General features: G+C 35.6%; 1 protein-coding gene across 3 annotated transcripts in view; it reads right to left on the reverse strand.

Annotated features, from left to right (window-relative positions):
* Window positions 1-124: 124 nt before the first annotated feature.
* LOC136034763 (uncharacterized) overlaps window positions 125-22,359 on the reverse strand; it is a 55,390-nt gene continuing 33,155 nt past the window's right edge. The window contains exons 1-7 of one of the 3 annotated variants that reach the window (XM_065716162.1): window positions 21,523-21,651; window positions 10,154-10,273; window positions 6,623-7,160; window positions 5,600-5,946; window positions 3,888-4,835; window positions 2,967-3,185; window positions 125-319 (exon numbers count right to left, since the gene is read on the reverse strand). In XM_065716162.1, coding sequence (XP_065572234.1) covers window positions 309-319; window positions 2,967-3,185; window positions 3,888-4,835; window positions 5,600-5,946; window positions 6,623-7,160; window positions 10,154-10,208 — 2,118 coding nt within the window. In that variant the 5' untranslated portion in view covers window positions 10,209-10,273; window positions 21,523-21,651 and the 3' untranslated portion in view covers window positions 125-308. Of the gene's footprint in view, window positions 320-2,966; window positions 3,186-3,887; window positions 4,836-5,599; window positions 5,947-6,622; window positions 7,161-10,153; window positions 10,274-20,493; window positions 20,532-21,522; window positions 21,652-22,359 lie in introns of those variants that run through there. The other 2 variants (XM_065716164.1, XM_065716163.1) reach the window with 2 other exon arrangements.

Below are 22,359 nucleotides of genomic sequence, written 5' to 3' on the forward strand. Positions count from 1 at the left end.
AAAAGGTTCTATAGTAAAGTAAAAGGAATAAACAGTAAGTTTTTTAGTGGGGATAAATAAGCTTTGTGAAAGAATATCAACAAGTTTACTTACATTAAAACCAGCATCTTGCATGGCATTCTCCTTATGCTAGAGGGCTGAAAGGGGCGTATTCTCGTCTTGCATGGGAGTGCAGGTCTTGAAGGCCCGGCATTTTTGCCATATATAATGACCGTTGGTCTTGAAGTGAACGTAGTAGGGGCCACATCTTCGCTTACCCTTGCCTTCTTTGTGGATTGGGGGCATTGTCAGAATGTTCCTTGAAATGGTCAGAATGTTCCTTGAAAAGAAATTAAGTTTCACTTTTCCAAGAAGTGAAAAATACATCTTATGGAAATTAGTTTTTATGAAAAGAAACATACACGGTTAAAACACATCTTAATTTTTTCATAGAAATATATGAGCATTCAAGAAGCGTAGAATTTATTTCTCAGAAAAAAGTCACCTCATTGTATCCCTACCGACCTTAACGGGACCAACAATGCGCCAATTCGAAAATTCGATGTGTAACCCTTTGTTCTAAGTGGAATTTAAACTTTTTAACCTTAGTAAGGGAACAGAAAAATTTGAATTAACGAATATCTTAGATCATAAATATTTTTATTCTCTAAATAGAATTCTGCGTATATCTATTCTGCGTATATTTTATTCTGCGTATATGTCCATTTGCGCTCATGCATAGGTGCTCCTGCATATCATTAAAATTCTTGTAATAGTTTTTTGTTCAAATGAAGTGAATCTAATTTCAACAGTTCCCAACTTAAGGTTAAGACGAATATCAGTTTGTTTTCTTGTCCTGTGAGGGTGAACTTTTTCAAAGAAAGGTAAAGAATTCAATCTACAAAAGTATCTTTTATTCCTCAGTTAAAATTTTTGCTTTTATTCTTAATAAAATGTTTTATACGACGTTGATATTTAAGCACGTCCCACCTTCTTTATCATTGTCAAATCTATATCCGCTACCAAGCTTAAATTGTCGTGCAACTTGTTTTTCTAAAAAAAAGCTTCAAAAATTTGCCATTATTCGACTTGGCAGAGGTCCTTGTCGAAATATTTGCTTGTTTTTCATATTTTGCTACTCGCTGATTAAATCCTGGTTTTTCACCCATTTGTATTTTCTCTTTTCATTTATTATTTCCTTTCTTTGTTTTCATACGTCATGCATAGCCAGTATGGTCTCAGAACGTATTCAGTACAAAATTGCAGTTCAAACCCTTAAGGATTTACCCTAGCGTATATGTTTATACCCCCCCCCCTTTTTGCAGGCTGCTTGAGTAAGGTTTTAATAAACTTTCGGGAAAATAAGCTTATTCTGTCAGCAATAAATCTTTTATGAGGGGAGGAAGGGTTTGCTGTTAATTCAATATAGAGAGATATAGTAGGTTAAATTGGTGGAGAGTATAGAAAGAGGGGGTCACCAGCATAATAGCAGCTGTCGGATAGAAGATAAGCCATTTAGACCATTGACGATTTAACACACCTTATTTCTCTTTTACCAATCTGCTTGAAAGCGGTTTTAAGGAATTTTAGCGAGGACATAAGATTATTCTATCAGCTATAAAACTTTTTTGGGGGGCTGGGTTTCAGCTGTTAATTCAATATAAAGAGTTATAGTAGGTTAAATTAATGAAGGGTATAGAAAGAGAGGATCACCAACATAATAGTAGCTCTCCGATAGAAAATAAGCTATTTAGACCATTAACAGTTTAACACACCTTATGCCTTTTTTACAAATCTACTTGAAAGCGGTTTTAGTGATATTTAGTGAGAAAATAAGATTATTTTATCAGTAATAAAACTTTTTTTTATGAAGGGATGGGTTTTAGATGTATATCTAATATAGAACATTATAGTAGCCCTAACTCGGGGGAGGCTATGGAAAAAGGGACTCACCAGCATGTAAGCAGAAATCCAATTTTTCTTCAAATCTCTAGGGACATCCATTTAAGAAATTCTTGAGTTGTGTCACTTTCAGAATCTAATAGAAGACTGAGAGGAATTCCGTTCTAATAGGTGTTTTGATATCCTCCAAGAGACAATAGAAAATTATGCAGTTTCTCGTTTTAGAATAGTGGATGACTTATCTGTTTTCCAAAAACTAACGGGGATTCTTTGTCCCCTAAAGTTAATAGGGTCTCTAGCTGTTCTGTTCATAGAAAATGGCATTAAATTTGCTTGCATGAAAAGGTGGATATATTTGGATGATGTAGGGACTATGTCAGTGCTTGGGTGGGAGGGGCGCCCTTGATGGTTTTTAAAAGGAAATCTAGATTTGGTAAGGGTATGAGAGCCTTGAAGATTTTTTAAAGGAAATCCTGCATTAAAGAAGCCCTGGTTCTGGTAGTTTTTTTTTAAGAATCAGAGAAACTATGAAATAAAAATCTTAGAATTCCTGAGGTGAACAAGGCCCTGGAAGTTTTTAAAACAAAATCCTGGGTTCCAAAAGGCCCATGAAGGTTTTTCCTTACACCTTAGGTTTTTTAAGCATAACAGCCAAGGAAATTCTATTTGGTAGCGGTTGCGTAGGTGTTTTAAAAAAGAAACTATTAGGTAAAGCCCAAGGAAATCAATAAAAAAATTTCATTAAAACCTGTGGAGCAAATTCAATAAAGCTATGCAGGTGAAGTTATTTTATTTTTTATAAAACAATTCCTGAAATATTCTGTTGCATCAGGAAGGAAAACTTTACTGACTATGCGTACAAATTTGTATTTATAAGATGTCTTAAAAATTTAAAGAGTCTTGATTTAAATACAAATTGACAAATGAAAAAATAAAAATAAAAATGAAACAATATCTGGGGGTTTTATTAACTTCGTTTTAGTTTAATTTTTCACAAAAAAGAGTTAACCTAAACTTTCAAGTAGAGTATACTAAAGGTTGAACTTTGCAGTTAATTGAAAGGATAAAAAAAATATTTTTGTTACCTTTGTTATATCTCTGGCATCCAGCTTGTTGTGGCCATGTACACAACTGCAAGATATCACTAAATGCTGTTCCTTTACCACACTCTATGGTAAATGGCCTTCCGTGGACGCACTGAACAAATGTATCACATCTGGTAGGATGTGAATATAACTTTGTGCCATCTTTCCTTAGACAGAAATCGTGAAAAGTGACGCTTTTGGTTTTCTCTAATTCTGAAACTGCAAATAAAATAAGTTTTGTATCACAGTTTTCTTAAATATTGACCGTAAGTGTAGTTTACTACGAAGTAACATTTGCGAGCAGGCCACTTGGCAAGGGTAAATGCCTGTTCTGGTCAATTTTGTAAGTTTATTTTTTTACCTTGCTCTTTGTAATGCTAGCAAATGTGATTCTACCCCAAAATGTCTACGCCGATTCCCGAAAATAGTAGCGTTGAAATTTATAGAATACCTCAAAGCTCTGGTATATTCTAAGTTTGTAACCCCTTATATTATATTAGAGTTATATTAGACGTAATTTCCAGCAATATTTTTTTTGGAATGGGTGTAGAAGTTTTTAAAAAAAAACTATTTTTTGGAAGAAAAGTTTAAGATGCTCCCAAATATTCCTGTGCCTTTATTTTTTTTTGAAATTTTTCAGTCTTCAGTAGGAAAAGGATAAATTTTGGCAAATTGGGGATAAATACCAAATCCGGATCACTTCACTCCCACTCCCATCGATATCGATGGTCCTTCGCGTTACAAGTTAAAAGAAAATAAAACGCAGCTTCAATTGGTACACGACTTCACCTTCGCGGAACTACCCAAAAGTTACTCCTAAAATATTAATATTTTAACACCTTCTCTATTCTTAAATGAGTGGCGAACGTACCTGATATGTAACAAAAATTTTTAGCTGAACGAAACCATGTCTTCACTTACTTTTTAACAACGTTTTGGATTCAATCCTATCATATTTGCTCTCAAAAATGCAGGAGTAGACTCCCGAATCGAATGATTCCAGCTTATTGCCATTAGTTCTATTAACTCCTTTGAATAAAAGAGTGCTTGTATAAATTACTGTTTCATCACCTATATTGTATTCGTCAGTGTTCAACTTATAAATTTCACTATGCTGAGGGATTAAGACTTCATCTTTCAACCAATTTATAGCTGTTTTTGTGTTACCTGCTGCTGCACAGCCCATAGAAAACTCTGTTTCTGACACCTTTCGTTCAATAGTATTTGCAAGAGATTGAATAAGTTCTAAGGGTTGTATTACTCGAACTTTAATAAAACTTGGAGCACCTGACCCAATTTCATTTTCAGCTCGGCATGAATAGGTTCCCGAATCAACAAGCTGCAGGGATTTAAACTGCATTTCATTTGACTCCAGTATCACTTCATTGTTACCAATTTTCTTCCATTTAAATACAGGTAAGGGATATCCAGTAGGATTAGAAGAACAAATAAGTTTTAGATTACTTCCAATCAAATCTACTACGCTTTCTGGAGCTATTATAGCAGTCCCGGGGCGATATTTTACAACTATTTGGGTTGATGTGGAAACAAATAGCTCTTGACCGTTTAAAACTGTGTAGCTATGACATGTGTAATTGCCTTTGTCTGATACTTTTATGTTTGAAAGTTTCAATCGTGTCCCCTCTTCAAGAAATTCTGGATCGTTAACTTTTGTCCAGTGAGTAATAGTTCTAGTAGAAGATAAAACTGTGCATATAATGTCGATACTATCACCTTCCTTCACCTCGTGTAATTCATTCAGAAAAATATATGGTTCGCAGGGTAGATTGATTAGCGAGGCTTTTCGAGGATCGATGCCACTTGAAATTTCTGTCGGGCTCCTGTGTGCTCCCCTGGAGGGATTGTAACCTTAAATAAAAAAGGATTTTATTCCTTAAATACAGTAAGAAAAGTAAAATATAACATTATCTACATATTTAGCTTTGTAGCGTAAATTTTCAAAAAACTAAAATGCAGAACATTGGTTTGGAAAAAAAAATCATACTGCTATTGAAAGTGAAGTGAAATACTCGAAATATTCTAATTTCTGGTTTGCAGAGAAAGAGTTGCAATGCAAATCGACACACACAAAACAGACCTCGGAAACTTCAACATTCACAACAAACCACAACCAGTTGTCTTTGGGAGCTCGATAAAGAAAACTAAAAATGTTGAATTCAACATAGGAATTTATTAACTGCATCCAAAAACATTAGTTTTCCTATGCTAATCAATTACTGCAGCAGAAAAACAAAATGTTCTGGGTAATATTAGAAAAATAGGATTTTCCTCTGACATACTAACTCTGAATGCGCGGTATCAAGCGGTCTCTTTCCCATTAAATTATGCATTTCGATATGTAAGATTCTTGTTATATATTCTTTCCCATAGCTCTTGGTGTATCCTATCCTCACATCCAAAGATATTAAGCTGAGTATATTTGGCTATAGCTCAGCCTAATATGATTGGTTGAATTTTATATGCATAGAAAACAATCTTCTTAGGAAGCAGCTGACCATTATTAATTATTAGACAGCCGAAAAGACACCTTTAGTTTATACATTTCAATTTTATTTATCTCCTTAAGTAAGTGCTTTTGAAGATACAATGGCCAGTTTTATCACATACTTCACCTTTATCCAGTCTTTGCTGTATCCAGTCGTAAAAGACAGTAACTTTTACATTCCACGCTGCTGTCCTACCACAGAGTCCTAGTCCATGGGAAACGATGCCAACCACAATGTTTCCGTGCACAAGAGGACCTCCACTATCTCCGTTGCATGAATCCTTTCCCTTTTCTCTTGTGCAGAACATTGTTATTGTATACTTTGACTTTGCATCTGGAGCCCTTAGTGTTCTAAGGCAATACTTTTCTCCCCGTATTGGTAGACTTACTCGGCGAAGTTTATTTGAATTAGATCCTCGTATTTTCGTACGACCCCATCCGACAACGGTTATCATAATATCCTTGGCATACTCCCTGTAAAGAAATGATCACGTTAAGTCAAATGCTTCTAAAAACTTGTTGTCTTTCTATGATTATAAAAAAAAAACAAGATTTTTCAACTGAAAATAAGGAACAACATTTAAACTTGAAACGAACAGAAATTTTTGGATGTATGAGAAGGTTGCCCGCTCCTCAACACCTCGCTCTTCACACTAGTACAGTTTGATAGATAACCCTTTTAAATAGCCCTGGTCTGCTTTAAGATCTAGGTCTTAAAATATTGATAACGAGACAACATAGTAACCCTTCTTATGTGTGCTCAGGCCTTGTTGCTTTTAGGGGCCTTTCTATCTCTTTTAGATCTGTTGTTCACAATTTTTCGGATGCTATGACTATTTTTAATGCAATGCTTTTTTTGTAGTGGGTAAGGGGTATGCAATAGGGTATTGGAAAAGGTAGTCAATAAGGTTGGCCGACTTATCCGTCAAAACAATTAACAATGGACATGCATTAGAATTCAGTCTGGGAGGGTAGAAAAAATTTATTTTTAATGAAATAACGAACATCACAAGAGCGTTAGTTCTTAACATGAGAGTAAAAAACAATTTTACTCTTCTAAGACAGAAAAGTATCAATAAAACATAACTAAAGTCTATATATACAGGTAAACTCTTAAGTTCCCAAACTCAAAATAATAACAAAGACTTACCAATTTCTTGGAAGAGTTGCCGGTTGTACATTCTCAGACCAAACGAATGATCCATTGAGCCAAATCATCCCAATATCATTTAACATCAAACTTTTTGTGTACATGTAGTCAGGATGCTGCTCTGCCAAAAATATTGAGAGGACTTGACCAGGCTCTGTGTCTTTTAAGTAAGTTTTCCCGGCAACAACCACCCAATTTTTACTGGTTGTCAATATATCAGTTATGCAATGAGCAGCGGTTAAAATAACACTTCTGTCAATAATTATTCCTGCACATTGGTGTTTCTTTCGAAACTGGATTGACACTATAAAAGGATACCTTGTAATCTCTGTCTCGTCGCCACCAACGATGAACGGATTTATTATGTGTTCAATCTCCCCACTTTCTTCAGTTTCTGACTCATCATCATAAGCCTCATCAGAAACTGATAGACCGTCATCTGTAGATTCTAGTTTTTTTGTATACAGTCGGCTCAAATAAGTTCTTGCCTTACCAAATTCAGTATGATCTCTGGGTCCTTCAATGTATCCGAAACAACCTGTAATAATAATCGGAAACTTTAGTATTTCTCTTTTTTGCGGGGGTTTAAACAAAAGTTGCAAAAATTTGAATATTACAGAAACGAGAATAATTTCTTGTTTTAACTAATTTAAAATTCAATTCAATGAATAGTGCTTCATAAGAAAAGTATAGAGCCATATTAAAAAGTAAAACAGGCCAAAGTCATCCAATAGTTAGTAAAATGTACATAATTATATACACCGGTTCTATACCCATTTTATAGAAAGTGAGTATCTCCTTGCTAGCCAAGGTCACTTGCTAAGGCACTTTGAAAATCTTAAAGTAGTGATTTCTCTGGTCTTGAGTGATTGTCAATAAATTTCTGTGCAATCGACTGATACATCCGGATATACTTACGTGATGGCCATAACCTAGTTAATTGAAGAATCGGTTTCTCTGGCGTTTAGAATTGAGATATAAGGTCCTTACAAATCATTGTGATACCATTAGTTGCTTGACAAGGAAAAAATCATGTCAAACAAACGGACAAACAATATGAATGATGATGCACCAATGGAATCAGTTAGTAATATTATATTTTTTTGTTCTATATCTTGTGGAGGGGGTAGGTTTTTTCTCAGATTCGTTCTATGAGCATGTTTATAGCTCTAGTCCATCTACTTATCATTAGGTAGAGTATACGCTATCATACTACAGTTGATTATTATCAGATAGATACAGACCACCATTTCATTAAAAAACAAAAAAGAACTATTCTCTAGATAAGTCGATGACTTCGACCTTCTTTAATTTACATCTTTTGGTTTTATGATTAGAACTTCATCGTCATCATCTTCCTTGTTTGTCAAGTCAATTATCTTTATTCATTTCATTTAACTTAATAATTCCTCTTCTGTTTTGCATTTCACTACTATGAGTCCCATATGCTTTGTGCGTCATGTTCCTATAATTAATACAAAAATTCCACAAAATAAGTTTTTGAGGGTAAAGTAAAGAACTCCATTCAGCTAAAAATGAGAAAAACAGAATAAAATAATCTACCAAGCATAAAATTTTGTTCAGAGTCAGTTGGAGGTCGGCACAGAATTCGTCTTTCAAATGGTTTAGGGCGTCACAAACAGGGGCATATACAGATAATATTGTCAGGTTATTGCTCTTGACCTTTTTCAATTTTCGTTCGTCCCTTCAGTCTTGTCTCTGAAACACAGAGTATGTCTAGGTTATATAAATAAAATTCTTCAGCTACGAAGGCTTGCGTTAGTGAACATTTGATGGAACAGAGGTTCCAGCAGCCAATTTTCAGGCCTTGTTTCCTTGATAAGATGGTAGCTAGCTCACTTTTTGACGAGGTCTCCAGCCTCAACGCATCGCTTAAAGCCAGGAATGCCGTAGCCAAACTCGCTCTCATATTAGACATATTCGACATGGTTCCGGATGTTTTTTTAGTGTCATTAGCCGCAGGGGCCCCAGTCCTAAGGGATACTCAGAGCTTGTTGGCCGTCACTCACAGATATACCCTTACTAATACAGTTTACAGAAGGCTCATGGATGCTACATAGACTTTATTTTTATTCTTTTTTGATTGATGCAATTTTTTTTTAATCACGATTAGTAGATTGGTAAATTCCTTTTTGTTCCGTTCAGTAAATCTTGCATAGAACGCTTTACCTCCCTGATTGAAAATTATTGTTATAGAAATTATCTTCCACCATGGGTGAGGCAGCCAATGCTAGTGGATATATTGATATTTCGATATATTACCAAAATGAACTCTCTAGACTGCAAAATGTCCGTTAAAATTGCATTCAATATAAAAGAAGTGATGGCGTGGCTTTATGATAAGACTGAAACTAAATACCCTCATTACACCCTGTCTGCATGAGAATTGTGGCTTTAGCACTGTCAATGATTTTTTTTCGAAGAAAAGAAATCGACTTGATATTACTAAACAAGAAACTCTTGGCACCTACTTCAACAAAGTATACCCAACTCAAATTTGGAGGCTTATGCTATTACAGAAATATATCAGAACTGAATTAATTTACTCCAAAACTCTGGCCTGTACTAAGAAAATGTACCGTCTGGAATATAATCAGAGTAACTTAGTATTGATTTTCAAAAGATTTAGAAAAATTCTTCCCAAAGGCTTAAAGAAAGGGGAAATTATGAAAACTACAAAAAGGACACTTATCTGATACCCCAAAGGTGTCTGCGCCCCAATATCGATTAGATAATGGAGCTAATAAAAATAACAAAGAAAGAAAATGAAAATAAAAAAAGGAACGAACAAAGTGAACAACCAAAAGAGAGAACAAAATAAACGGAAAACTCTACAGACTACGAAAAGGCGAGCAAAGAGATAAAAACGACAGTATATAAGCCTCCTCGAGGGGAGGGAGGGAACTGGCTACAAATTTGTACTAAAATTTCGCGTGCAAACACAATGCCGAGTTTTAGATAGCGTGACTTAAAATTTAGTTAGCTTTGGCTTCCCGATTTTGGTTGGATAGTTTGGACACTACTTGCAGGTCCTGCTCAATGTAGAGATTGCATGCATTCGGATATGTTTCATTAGAAAGCGGATAACTTTATGAGTAGTGTTCCTTTTTTTAATGAGGGGGATAAAGATGCTTAAAATTCAGTTTTTGTAGGGGAAGGGTCAAATTATTTTTGTTCAGACTTACCAAAGCAGAATGCGCTAGGTTTTTTTCTCTTTTGTGCCAGTAGTATTTAAACATAAGTTGCAGCAATTAAATATTAACACGCTGTTAATAGCACTTTAAAATATTTTCTTTAGTAACTTAGAAGATAATTTAACAATAGGGCTGCTGATAAGAGGACACAGAGGGAATGTCCTGCACGTCTACTTACATAGGAAAACAATGAAGTTTTTATCCAGAAAAGACTACGCTTTCTAATAAAGAAGAGTCATCAAAAAAAAAAAAAAATTCTTAAACTTAATCATGATCGTATTTAGTACTTATCAAACTTAAAATTCAGCATAAATACCTTGTAGTAAAACTGTTGAAGCACAGAGCGCAATCAAAATACTGGCTACCTTCATTACTTCTTTTGAGGGTGAGTTTTCCAAGGTCAGTCACAGAGTGTAATGGGAGAGTTTTCTCATCGCTGAAAAATAACAAAATCATAAAAATCAACCTCTTTACAAATACTCCATATTACTAGACACAAAATAAAACATCTTAATTTATTTCACTTGTGCCATTATTTCTATCTTCTATTGTGTTGGTGACCTGAAAAGCAGCAGCAGCCTATTTAGGTATCTTCCTATCATCATTGTTTTTTTAAATTTTCTTCTATAACTTTTTTGTGTCCTTCCTTTAAATAACTTTAAATTACAAATCATAATGAAAGCAATCAGTAGGAAAGAACCGCTCCCGGCTTGTTAGTATTGCCGAAAGTCACTATGGATGAAAGATAGGTCAATTGGAGGGTAAGTGACTCTAAAAAAAAAAAAGTATAAATCGATCAGGATATTACAAAAACAGCCAGATATCATATGTTCCAAAATTTTTATGGCACTTGGTATTAACCAAGTGACATATATCAATCGCAAATTCTGTCGGTCTGTCTGTCTGTCGGTCCCGGTTTTGCTACTTTAGGCACTTCCAGGTAAGCTAGGACGATGAAATTTAGCAGGCGTATCAGAGACCAGACAAGATTAAATCAGAAATAGTTGTTTTCCCGATTTGACCATCTAGGGGGGGGGATTTGGGGGCCGGTTGATTCGGAAAAAATAGAAAAAATGAAGTAATTTTAACTTACGAACGGTTGATCAGATCTTAATGAAATTTGATGTTTGGAAGGATATCGTGTCTCAAAGCTCTTATTTTAAATCCCAACCTGATCTGGTGACATTGGGGGGGGGGGAGTTGGGGGGGAAACCTAAAATCTTGGGAAACACTTAGAATGGAGGGATCGGAATGAAACTTGGTGGGAAAAATAAGCACAAGTCATAGATACATGATTGAAATAACCGGGACGAATCCGCTCTCTTTGGGGTAGTTGGGAAGGGGGTTAATTCTGAAAAATTAGAAAAAAGAGGTATTTTTAACTTACGAGTAGGTAATCGGATCTCAATGAAATTTGATATTTAGAAGGATATCGTGTCTCAAAGCTCTTATTTTAAATACCGACCGCATCTGGTGACATTGGGGGGAGTTTGGGGGGGAAACCTAAAATCATGGAAAACGCTTATGAGTGGAGAGATCGGGATGAAACTTGGTGAGAAAAATAAGCAGAAGTCTTAGATACGTGATTAACATAACTGGAACGGATCCGCTCTATTGGGGGGGGGGGTTAATTCTGAAAAATTAGAAAAACTGACGTATTTATAACTTACGAAGGAGTGATCGGATCTTCATGAAACTTCATATTTAGAAGGACCTTGTAACTCAGATCTCTTATTTTAAATATCAACCGGACCCAGCGTCATGGGGGGGGGGAGTTGGGCGGGGGGACCGGAAATCTTAGAAAATACTTAAAGCGGAGAGATCAGGATAAAACTGGATGGGAAGAATAAAAACACGTCTAAGATACGCGACTGACATAATCGGACCGGATCCACTCTCTTTAGTGGAGTTGGGGGGGGGGGGGTAATTCGGAAAAATGAGGTATTTGTAACTTACTATCGGGTGACCAGATCTTAATGAAATTTGATATTTAGAAGGATCTTGTGCTTTAAAGCTCGTATTTTAAATTCCAACCAGATCCTGTGACATTGGGGAGAGTTGGAGGGGCAATCCGGAATTCTTGGAAAATGTAAAAATTGGGGTATTTTTATCTTACGAATAGGTGATCAGACCTTAATGAAACTTGATATATAGAAGGATATTATGTCTCAGATGATCCATTTTCGACTCGAATTGGATCCGGGGACATAGGGGGTTGGAGGAGGGAAACAGAAATCTTGGAAAACGCTTAGAGTGGAGAGCTCGGGATGAAACCTGATGGGAAGAATAAGCACAAGTTCTAGATACGTGATTGACATAATTGGAACGGATCCGTTCTCTTTGGAGGAGCTGGGGTGGGGGGTGTTAATTTGGAAAATATAGAAAAATTGAGGTAGTTTTAACTTAAGAACAGGTAACCGGATCTTAATGAAATTTGATATTTAGAAGGAATTCATTTCTCAGAGCTATTATTTCAAATCCCGACCAGATCTATTGACATTGGGGGGAGTTGGAGGGGGAAATCAGAAATCTTGGAAAACGCTTAGAGTGGACGAATCGGATAAAACTTGGTGGATAGAATAAGCAAATGTCGTAGATACGCAATCGTAGATACATTGACGTAACCGTACTGGATTCGTTCTCTTTGGGGGAGTTGAGGGGGGGAGGAGTTTTCAGTGCTTTGGCGAGTTTGGTGCTTTTGGACGTGCTAGGACGATGAAAATTGGTAGGCGGGTCAGGGAGCTGCACAAATTGACTTGACAAAGTCGTTTTCCCAGATTCGACCATCTGGAGGGCTAAAGGGAGAGGAACAATTAGAAAAAATGAGGTATTTATAACTTACGAGTGGGTGACCGGATCTTAATGAATTTTGATATTTAGAAGGACATCGTGACTCAGAGCTCTTATTTTAAATCCCGACCGGCATTTAGCTTTTGATTTTCCTTTTAAATCAATCTATTGATTCTTAGAATTTTTTTAGAGCTCATATCATAAGAGCTCTTGGCTCTTAGCTCTTCTTGCCTCTTCACAAGTGCCATATGAGCTCTTAGCTCTTGTTAGTGGTACGAGCATATAGATAAGAATTCTGTGACCAACTAAGCCAAATGTGTTTTGTACTTTAAACAAGACAAGGTTTTGTCAAAGATTTGGCTTCCTGGGGCTAATTAAGATGGCATTAAGTGAACAAGGTAACAGATGAAAAATGAACGACTCGGGACAACTTTTTTTGTGCTTATGCTGGGAACTACAAAAAAAATTCCTTTTCAGGTGAAAGCAAAGAGCGACAGTAAAACCTACAAAGAACATAAATTATCCCATATATTAAGGGGGCTACACCTACTTCAAACCCTGGATTGCGGCTGAAGTTTTATAGTGCTTTAAAAATACTTTTTATTCCAATTTCACAGCTTTTGAGTTTGAAAAGTCGCTCTCAGAGAATTGGGATAATGAGTCAAGCTTTAGTATAAAGATTAGAAGCTGACGGAATATTTTTGTTGGTTTTGTGTTTTCATGGTGCTTTTTACTATCATTCGAAAAAATCTAATTTATGTCTTCAAATATCATATCAAAGGTCACTGTAAACATGTTTAGGGCTACCACCCCCCCCCCCCGATTCAAACCCGACTCTGGACTCTATAAATAAAACTTAAATATGAATTCCAGAATTAATTGTGTATATAGTTGTGCTTCATTATCGTTAAAAATTACCTTTAAATTTTTATTCTCAGGACTATTGGACAAAAATTTCTTGTTGCTGTTCAAATGAAGTATCATTTAAACCATTGTCAGTTAAATCATGTCAAGTTTTTTGTATTCTGTTTAAGTAAATGGACCTTAAATGGACCTTTGTAAAATTACAGCTTTGTTTTCTTATTGTTTTGGTTACTGTTGGCCAAATCTCTGCGTCTTTTGCGGCTGGATTTGGTTTTTGGTTTGAGATGTACATCACAGTCTTTTTTGGTGAACGATGGCCAGCGGTTTCAAAGTCACAAATATTCAGGGACCCTCCAATTCTATTAAAATTCATACATTAAGACGTTTATTGACACATTTGTCAGTAAACAATCTGAGGTAAAAACGAAGGATGAAAAAGAATTCTTTAGACTCTTTTTATATTCAGCGTTTGGTAAAATCTGATGAGAGTGTACGCCTTAGTAGTCGTTGTGACGATTAAATTGACCCAAAAGAACGTGCCCGAGTCATTGCAGATCTAAATTCCACATCGTTTACGATCACAGACTCAAATATGGTCCTTTTACATAGGAAGAAAAGAAGCGTAGTATTAAAAAAAAAATATTACCACTTGCAGTGCTATATTAGACATTTAAAAGAAACTCATTTTGGAATTTAATTACAATGTGTGGGAACTCCAAGGGCCGGGAGAGGGACAAGTTGAAAATTCATAGAAAGATTCGGAAAATGGTACTACGCCAACTTTTAACTAAACCAACTTGGACGAATCCATTTACCCAAAACTAGTGAACCGCGAGGCCGCTATTAAATCCAAAACTATTCCAATATTTAAATCCAAAGCGGGGAGCGACTTGAAATTCCACAGCGTGCTTGCAGGTCCGAAGGTTTACTGTGTGCAAACGTACTATGAAGAAGACAAAATAGTCGCCAAAGGCGTGTCTTCACGCTTTGTAAAGGAAAATTTCAATATGAGTGTTTATAGGAACTGTGTAGAATATAAATTAGTTTCAAGAGTGAAGGCCATTGAGATTCGCTCTTTAGAATTTTAAAACTATACAATTCGAGCTGAAAAAATGCTTGTTCGGCCATATCGGATAAATACAACAGATTGAGGTTAGGTTCGGTTAGTTATATTTTGATATCGAGATAAGTAATATGCATCAATTTAAACTTCATTTAGATAATTTCTTAGTGGACCTTCAATTTCTGGCAAAACAACACTTTTAACGAAAAAATTCAAAATCGTGCTAAATGTTTTTAGAAAACCAAAAAAATATCTATTATTGCTATAGTTTGTTGCAAGGGTCCTATGATAAAATAAAGACTATTGCTAAAAAAAAACTCATACGGGGACCTGACGTGTTTAATATTATTAAGCCAAACTCGTGGGTGAAAGCTGATGATTTAGCTGAATCCAGTGAAGAATGCTCTCAGGAGATGTTACAGTTATTCACGGTCCGGTTTCATCATGAAGAAATTTCCATAACCGTTGTCCTCCACAATCTCTTTCATCAGAGTAAGTGTATGAGTATACTTACTTTGAATTGTACTTATTATATCGTTTAAAGCGTTTTTCGTGATTTATGTTCCCTAACAACTTTAAACAAGCAAATGTATCCCGATGGACCGAAATTTTTACTCTCGCTATAAAACAAAACTATAAATAAACCCCTGTGGTCAAATTCTATTGGATCTCGATAAAAACACGCTTGAGGATTTACGTGTAGTCAGAAATATTTTTTGACAGTGAAATGACCATACATCTACCCGTGAATAGTAAAATAGGTCAGTCACCACCAAAACACTGAGGAAACTACATGAAAACATTCATTTATTCTCCGTATTAGCTAATTCAAAATCACGGCATAGGAAAGCTTTACTCAAACATGGTATTAACAATGAGTTCATTAATATCCTATCTGAGCTTTGTTTAAATTTAACTGAAGGCAAGATTTGACTGCCAAATGTAGTTAGATAACAGACAAAGCAACATCATGCACTTGTACGTACCCTAGCTTTAAAAAGAAAGGAAAAGATTTCAGAAGACAACGACATGTTTAAGCAGGTGGTAAATGATTTTCATTGATACTGCGAATAATCACGGAACTTGTAAAAAATATTCACAAGATGGCAAAACCTTACAAATTGTCACCAATTGGACTCAAGGGATCACCAAAAGAGCACTTTGAAAATAATCTTGACGCATTTATTAACAATAAGAAAATTGCCGACTAAGAAAAATTAGTTTTTCTTCAAAATGCACTTCGACCTGACCAAAAGATATATCTTTTTCGGATACAACATTAAGAGGGGATGGTGATGTAAAAACTATTAAACGAAAGCGCCTTTCCACCACATTCAACATGCAAAAGGGTAGCGGACGCTTCACACCGCGTTTAGGTTCAAAAAGTTTTAAGTTTCGAAACGAGTTTATGAGAATGTTGGCGAAGCTGGAAGTCAATTTTCTTCCACCACAATTGCCAGAATCGTTGAGTTTGAAAAGAAGTGGCGACAGAGTATATACAGAATGTACAAAGATACACTCTACATCGAAATCAAAGAGTTCGGGGTTATCATCATCGAAAAATTATTGCCTTTTCCCCTTGCATATATATCAAGCAGTTACTTTGAATCTAGACGAGATTGAAAGACGTCAAAATAACCCATAGAATTATATCTTACTTGCAATCAGTGTTTTTAGTCACTTTGATTGCCGTTCCATTGCGTTAAAAGAGAGGTAATGAAGTTGCTAAAGCTCTTGAATCTATAAGAAATTCAAACGAATCACGACAGTGAATTTTTTATTCCACATGTAGAAAAGGTTTTATTGAAAAATACTATAACACTTTATCATAGTTATAGTCAAATAAAGGCAACATTGGCTGAACGCTTGATAGGAACAATTCGACTTCTAATCTCGAGATATTGTCCATTCAAAAATACTTTTGCTTTTATTCAAGATTTAGATAAAATCTTGTTGATTTATAATTAACATCCTCATCGATCCCTGTCCAATGTTAGTCCTCTTGAAATTCATCATAGTAACAATACAATTGACTTTTTTCATAGATAACATTCCGATCAAAAGGTTCTGAAGGGGAAATTTTATATTTGTGATGCAGTTTATATCAATTGAATAGGTAATATTTTTGAAAAGAGGAATTACTTGTGGTCCACTTAACATTTTAAGGTGTCAAAAGTCTTAGATGCTAGACCTGTGACGCATCATCTACGTGATATTAAACACTAGCTGTTGGTGTGGCGCTTCGCGCCACATCAACACCTAGTTCGTGTTGGTTGGGAGGCCCCCCTCCACGCGCGTCAGTCGTTACGCGCCATTGTAGTTGTGTCCCTGTGTCCCATCTGTGAATATAGATAGATATATATATGTTTTTAACTTCGCAAAACTTGCGAATATACAACATTCTTCGCTGTCCCATTGTCTCTGCATATAAATAGACTGTCAGGTTTACCGACTCTTGAACATGCAACATATAATTGTCCATGGGAAAAACAATCCGTATTCAGATCTATACCGCATTTTTCTAATGATTGCCCTTGAGCTTTGTTGATGGTGATTGCTAGTCGAACATTCCCTGTGTTTCCCGTCGTCATTTATATATCCCCCTGTTCCCCTTGCCGTCCCCGTTGTAGTTGTGTCCCTGTGTCCCGGTCGTCATTTGTATTCCCTGTGTCCCGGTCGTCATTTGTGTCCCGGTGTCCCAGTCTGTAATTTCTCTTTGAGTGTCCCGGTCGTCATTTATATTCCCTGTGTCCCGGTCGTCATTTGTGTCCCGGTGTCCCGGTCTGTCATTTCTCTTTGAGTGTCCCGGTCGTCATTTATATTCCCTGTGTCCCGGTCGTCATTTGTGTCCCGGTGTCCCGGTCTGTAGCGTCATCTTATCGTGACGTCATATACAAACCCTTATATACTTATAATGACGTCATATGCAAACCCACAAACAAACAAACATGCATACATACAACTTATTTTTATATATATAGATATAGTTTCTTTTTTAGTTGTTTCTTTTCTTAGTCTTTTCATTTTTAGTTTTTTTTCTTTTTTTGTTTTTCTTTTTTTTAGTTTTTTTTCTTTTTTAGTTTTTTTCTTTTTGTTTTTTCTTTTTTTTCTTTTTTTTTAATTTTTCTTATTTTTTTTTTTTTCATTTTTAGTTTTTTTCTTTTTTTTAGTTTTTTTCTCTTTAGTCTTTAGTTTTTTACCTTTTTTTTCTTTTTTAGTTTTCATTTTCTTCTTTATTTTTCGGACGTCATATGTAAACCCTCAAACATACAAAAAAACAAACTTGCTTTAATTTTTTTTGTAGCTTTTTTTCCTTTTTTTTGGTTTTTTAGCTTTTTTAGCTGTTAGTTTTTTTAGTTTTTTTTTTCTTTTTAGTTTTTTTTAGTTTTTAACCTTTTTTTTATTTCTTTTATTTTTTTAGTTTTCTTTTTCTTCTTTATTTTTCAGACGTCATATGCGGACAAACAAACACACATATGCATAGATCCGATCACCCGTTCGTAAGTTAAAATACCTCATTTTTTCTAATTTTTCAGAATTAGCCCCCCCAACTACCCCCAAGAGAGCGGATCCGTTCCGGTTATGTCAATCATGTATCTAGGACTTGTTCTTATTTATCCCACCAAGTTTCATCCCGATCCCTCCACTCTTAGTGTTTTCCAAGATTTAGGTTTCCCCTTCCCAAATCCCCACCCCCCAATGTCACCAGATCCGGTCGGGATTTTAAATAACAGCTCTGAGACACGATATCCTTCCAAACATCAAATTTGATTAAGATCTGATCAACCGTTCGTAAGTTAAAAATGCTTCAATTTTTCTGTTTTTTATGAAGTAACGGGCCCCCACTCCCGTCCAGATGGTCAAATCGGGAAAACGACTATTTCTAATTTAATCTGGTCCGGTTTCTGATACGCCTGCCAAATTTCATCGTCCTAGCTTACCTGAAAGTGCCTAAAGTAGCAAAACAGAGACCGACAGACCGACAGAATTTGCGATTGCTATATGTCACTTGGTTAATACCAAGTGCCATAACCAGTAGACTTATAACCATAGTAGCCGGTATCTTTTACATTGATGTCTATAGAACCAGACTCTCTTATCATTCCGGCAATTGAAGTGTAGACCAGGTTCCCCCCCCCCCAAAAAAAACAATTTAAAACCACGACGATACCAGTCTCTTAAAAATAAACTGAAATCAAGTGTAGGGTTTTTGCAATCATGCAATGGTAAGTATTTTCCCATTGATCACATATATTGTAGTGACAATTTGAGCAGAGGAAACCTCTAGTGTGGGAATCACAAAGATCTTCAAGACAGGAATTATAGGCTTTAATTTACCCTGGGTATCCTCTATGCAATTTACATGGATTGCATAAACTATAATTTTCATGACATTAATCAATAATAGTACAATTCTCACAGGATGACCAGCTTCTTAATGTATGAAAACATAGTGGACATGTGTAGAACATTTTCAATTTTGACTGTCCCATTGCTAAAAAGAAACTGAAACGTGATCAATAAAATGAATGTCTTCTAGGAGGAGGAATAGTTGAGTGACGTTACTAAACTTATTTAGACAAGATTTTTGACTTTTTTGTTGTTGCCTTGCAAAATGGCCATCTAGGTAGTGGTTAGAAGCAAAACCATAACAGGTTTTTGTTTTGTTTCAATTAATATATCAATGAATTGAGTAAATGTATCTGGGCCACCACTTAAAAGTTTCATGCAATAGTACAAAGAGGGTAACTCATTTCTCATTATATGGTTAAGCATTAACGTTTTTCCAAAGTCACTAGATTCTTTATTATTTTTTTCTCAAATCAAGTCATTTTCAATCCTGACACTCTCACTACCGATTATAGACTAACAAGGATTCTTTCTCGCTCGTAAGAAACTTACTCCTTTTTTATAGATTAATTCAGATCTTTGTCTTCAATATATATCACTAATACTTTTAATCCGTCTTGCATTTTTTGCATATGCATTATATTTGTGATGAGTATAACTAAATGAATATAAACTATTATTGATTAAATGCTAAAAAACATTCCTTTCCAAAAATCTAATTAATAAATCTTTATCGAGTTTTAGCCGGTTCGGCACACGTCATTTAACCACAGAAAAGTACCTGGCTGTAAAAATGTAGTTTTTTGGGAAAGTATAGAAAGTAAAGTTTTTTTTTAGCCTTGGCGCTTGTTTTTTAAGTCATTTGTCGTCTATAAAGGATATAACATAAGTTTTAAGTAAGTGTGGTTTAGGGTTTAGGTTTTGTTAGGCGTTTTTATAAATGTTATTGGTTGTCTCATGCTTGCCCTCCATTTTCAGTTAATACAGCAGATAAAAGAGAACCTTGGATTTCCTTGGTTTGAACTCGGTCAGGACCAGCGCATACTTGTCTAGGCATTCGGGATTGACGGTGGTGTTAACGTTCTCTCCACCTAAGACTCCTAGTACTGGGTGTTTTGAACCCGGCAGGCTCGCCTTAACAAGCGTTAAGGACCCCCGGAAAAGATTCCCTCCAGGCAGTTGACCGTTGGGGTAATACAGTCTTCAGTTGCAGCGAGCCGAGTGACCTAAGAGCATTACATATTCGCTTTTGCTGCAAAGCATAACTGTTCATTCGACTTGATTTTTCTTAATGATGTAGCATATCATGCAAATATCTCATGCCATTTTAGGGTTAGACGGCAACTCCTTGTAATTTCGACTGCCACGATAGACACACTAGGCCTCATTTCGCTATTGCTACCGCCTTCAATATCCAATAGAATAAAAGCATCCATTACTAGAGAATAATATCCTTGATGTCGACGTACTGGACTCTTTTTTAATACTAAAGCAAATCTAGTAAGTCGCACACTATTAAGTCACCCTCACCTGTAAATATTGGACCACGATCAATTTTTTTTAGAAGCGGGACTGCCCCATTTACTAACCTACAATAACATTCCCTTTTAGGTAACAATCAAGTAAATCCGGATTTGGCAGGGTTTCGAAGGTTTTTCCCTACACTCTTAGGTTTTTAAGTAAATTACACATGCTTCGCTTAGAAAACCTTCTCTATTACGTAACAACCAAAGGTAAACATACCCTATTACGTACCATGCACCTGAATATTTTAGAAAACAATCCCAACTATGAAACAACCAAAATTGAACACTCTGTATTACGTAACAACCAAAAATAAAAAAGCCCTATTACGGAACAACCAAAGAAATCTTTTAGAAAACATTTCTTATTACGTAACAACAAAAAGTAAACGCTTCTTAACATGCAACTGCATCTTTTAGAAAACATTCCATATTACGTAACCAGCACCTGCATCTTGCCCTGAGGGAATCACTGTTAAGCCTTCTTCGTCATCTTAAATCATTAAAAGAAGAAAGGAATAGTGGCTATGTGCGCACATAAAGTTCTTATGGCGTCAATACTAAGATCAATTCTTCGCTATCAGTGTTCCTAGTCGAACCGGCTTAGTCTTCTTAACGTTAATTCAAAGGAAATAACTTCTGCTTTAATTAGTACACGTTTAATAGGTGACGAATACTAAGAGAAGACTGAATTGAAAGATAAATGTAAACACTCTGCTATTTATGGGTGCCATCAGTTAACTTATTTATCTAATTAAGAATTGCAAGTGCTGCAAAAAACTTCTGGTTCTCAGGCCTTAATTAGTCGTATTTTTATCATGCCTTGTGCCTTAGTGGACTGCCGAAAATGATTGGGCTAATAATAAATAATTGGGTTAATAATTGGGCTACTAATAATAATGATTGGGCTAATAATTGGCCAAATGATTGGGCAAAAATAAAAGTGTGCTGGGAAAGACTCCAAACAACTGAAATCAGGGTCAATACTTGGGTAACATAGCACGCAATCCCTCAATATGGATTAAACTTGTCTTGTTAATTTTTAATATACTAGTTTACGCACTGAATAAATTAGTAAAAAGACATTTGACTTACTATTCACTGTTTTCTTAAATGGTTGGCATTTCCTATAATTATGTTTTTGTAATGTCTGGTTAGGTTTTTCTTTCACTAAGAGATATAACTCCGCAATGATTATAGCTTCAAAGATAACCTAAAATCGTGTTATCCAGAGAAACTGACACCTCTGGAACCATCTTCGTAACGGAAAAAAATAAAGTTTTTTAAACCTGGAATTTTCTACTTCTATCATGTTTGTTCGGAGACAACTTTTCCAATTAAATTATAGTGTTTGAATATCGATGGCTTTTGCACTAAACCTTAGCACTAGAATTCAAGGATATTTGGGATTGTAAAAGGTTTTTCAAGGGACAGCGTTTTGATTCGGAGGGCTCAGTCGTCAATTGTAAAAATATATTTATTGCAAACAAAACTAATCAACCAAAGACTGCAGCTATAAAAAACAACAACAAAGAACTAGATAGCTATTACCGGTGCGGTATCAACAATTAGTGTACGAGACGAAACAGCCTGATAAGCAAGTTCCTCAGATTTTTCTTTCAAAAGTTTTTTTTTCGTCAAAAGATGTAATGTCTTAGCATACTGATTGGCTAAAAAGTAGGTCTAATATTTCCTACCAGTTCAGTCTGGCGTTAGCTCAGTAAAGAATATTTTTTTTTACTTATCCCTCCCCGGGGGTGGTCACACACAGAATATCCATAAAAAACAAGAGCTAAGAGCTCATATGGCACTTATGACGAGGTCGGAAGAGCCAAGAGCTCATATGGTATGAGCCCTAGAAAAAGTTCTAAGAGTCAATAGATTGCTTTAAAAGGAAAATCAGAGGCTTAATGCCGGTTGAAATTTAAAATA

This window comes from Artemia franciscana, chromosome 13 (assembly GCF_032884065.1).
Source record: "Artemia franciscana chromosome 13, ASM3288406v1, whole genome shotgun sequence".
NCBI classification, from domain to species: Eukaryota; Metazoa; Arthropoda; class Branchiopoda; order Anostraca; family Artemiidae; genus Artemia; species Artemia franciscana.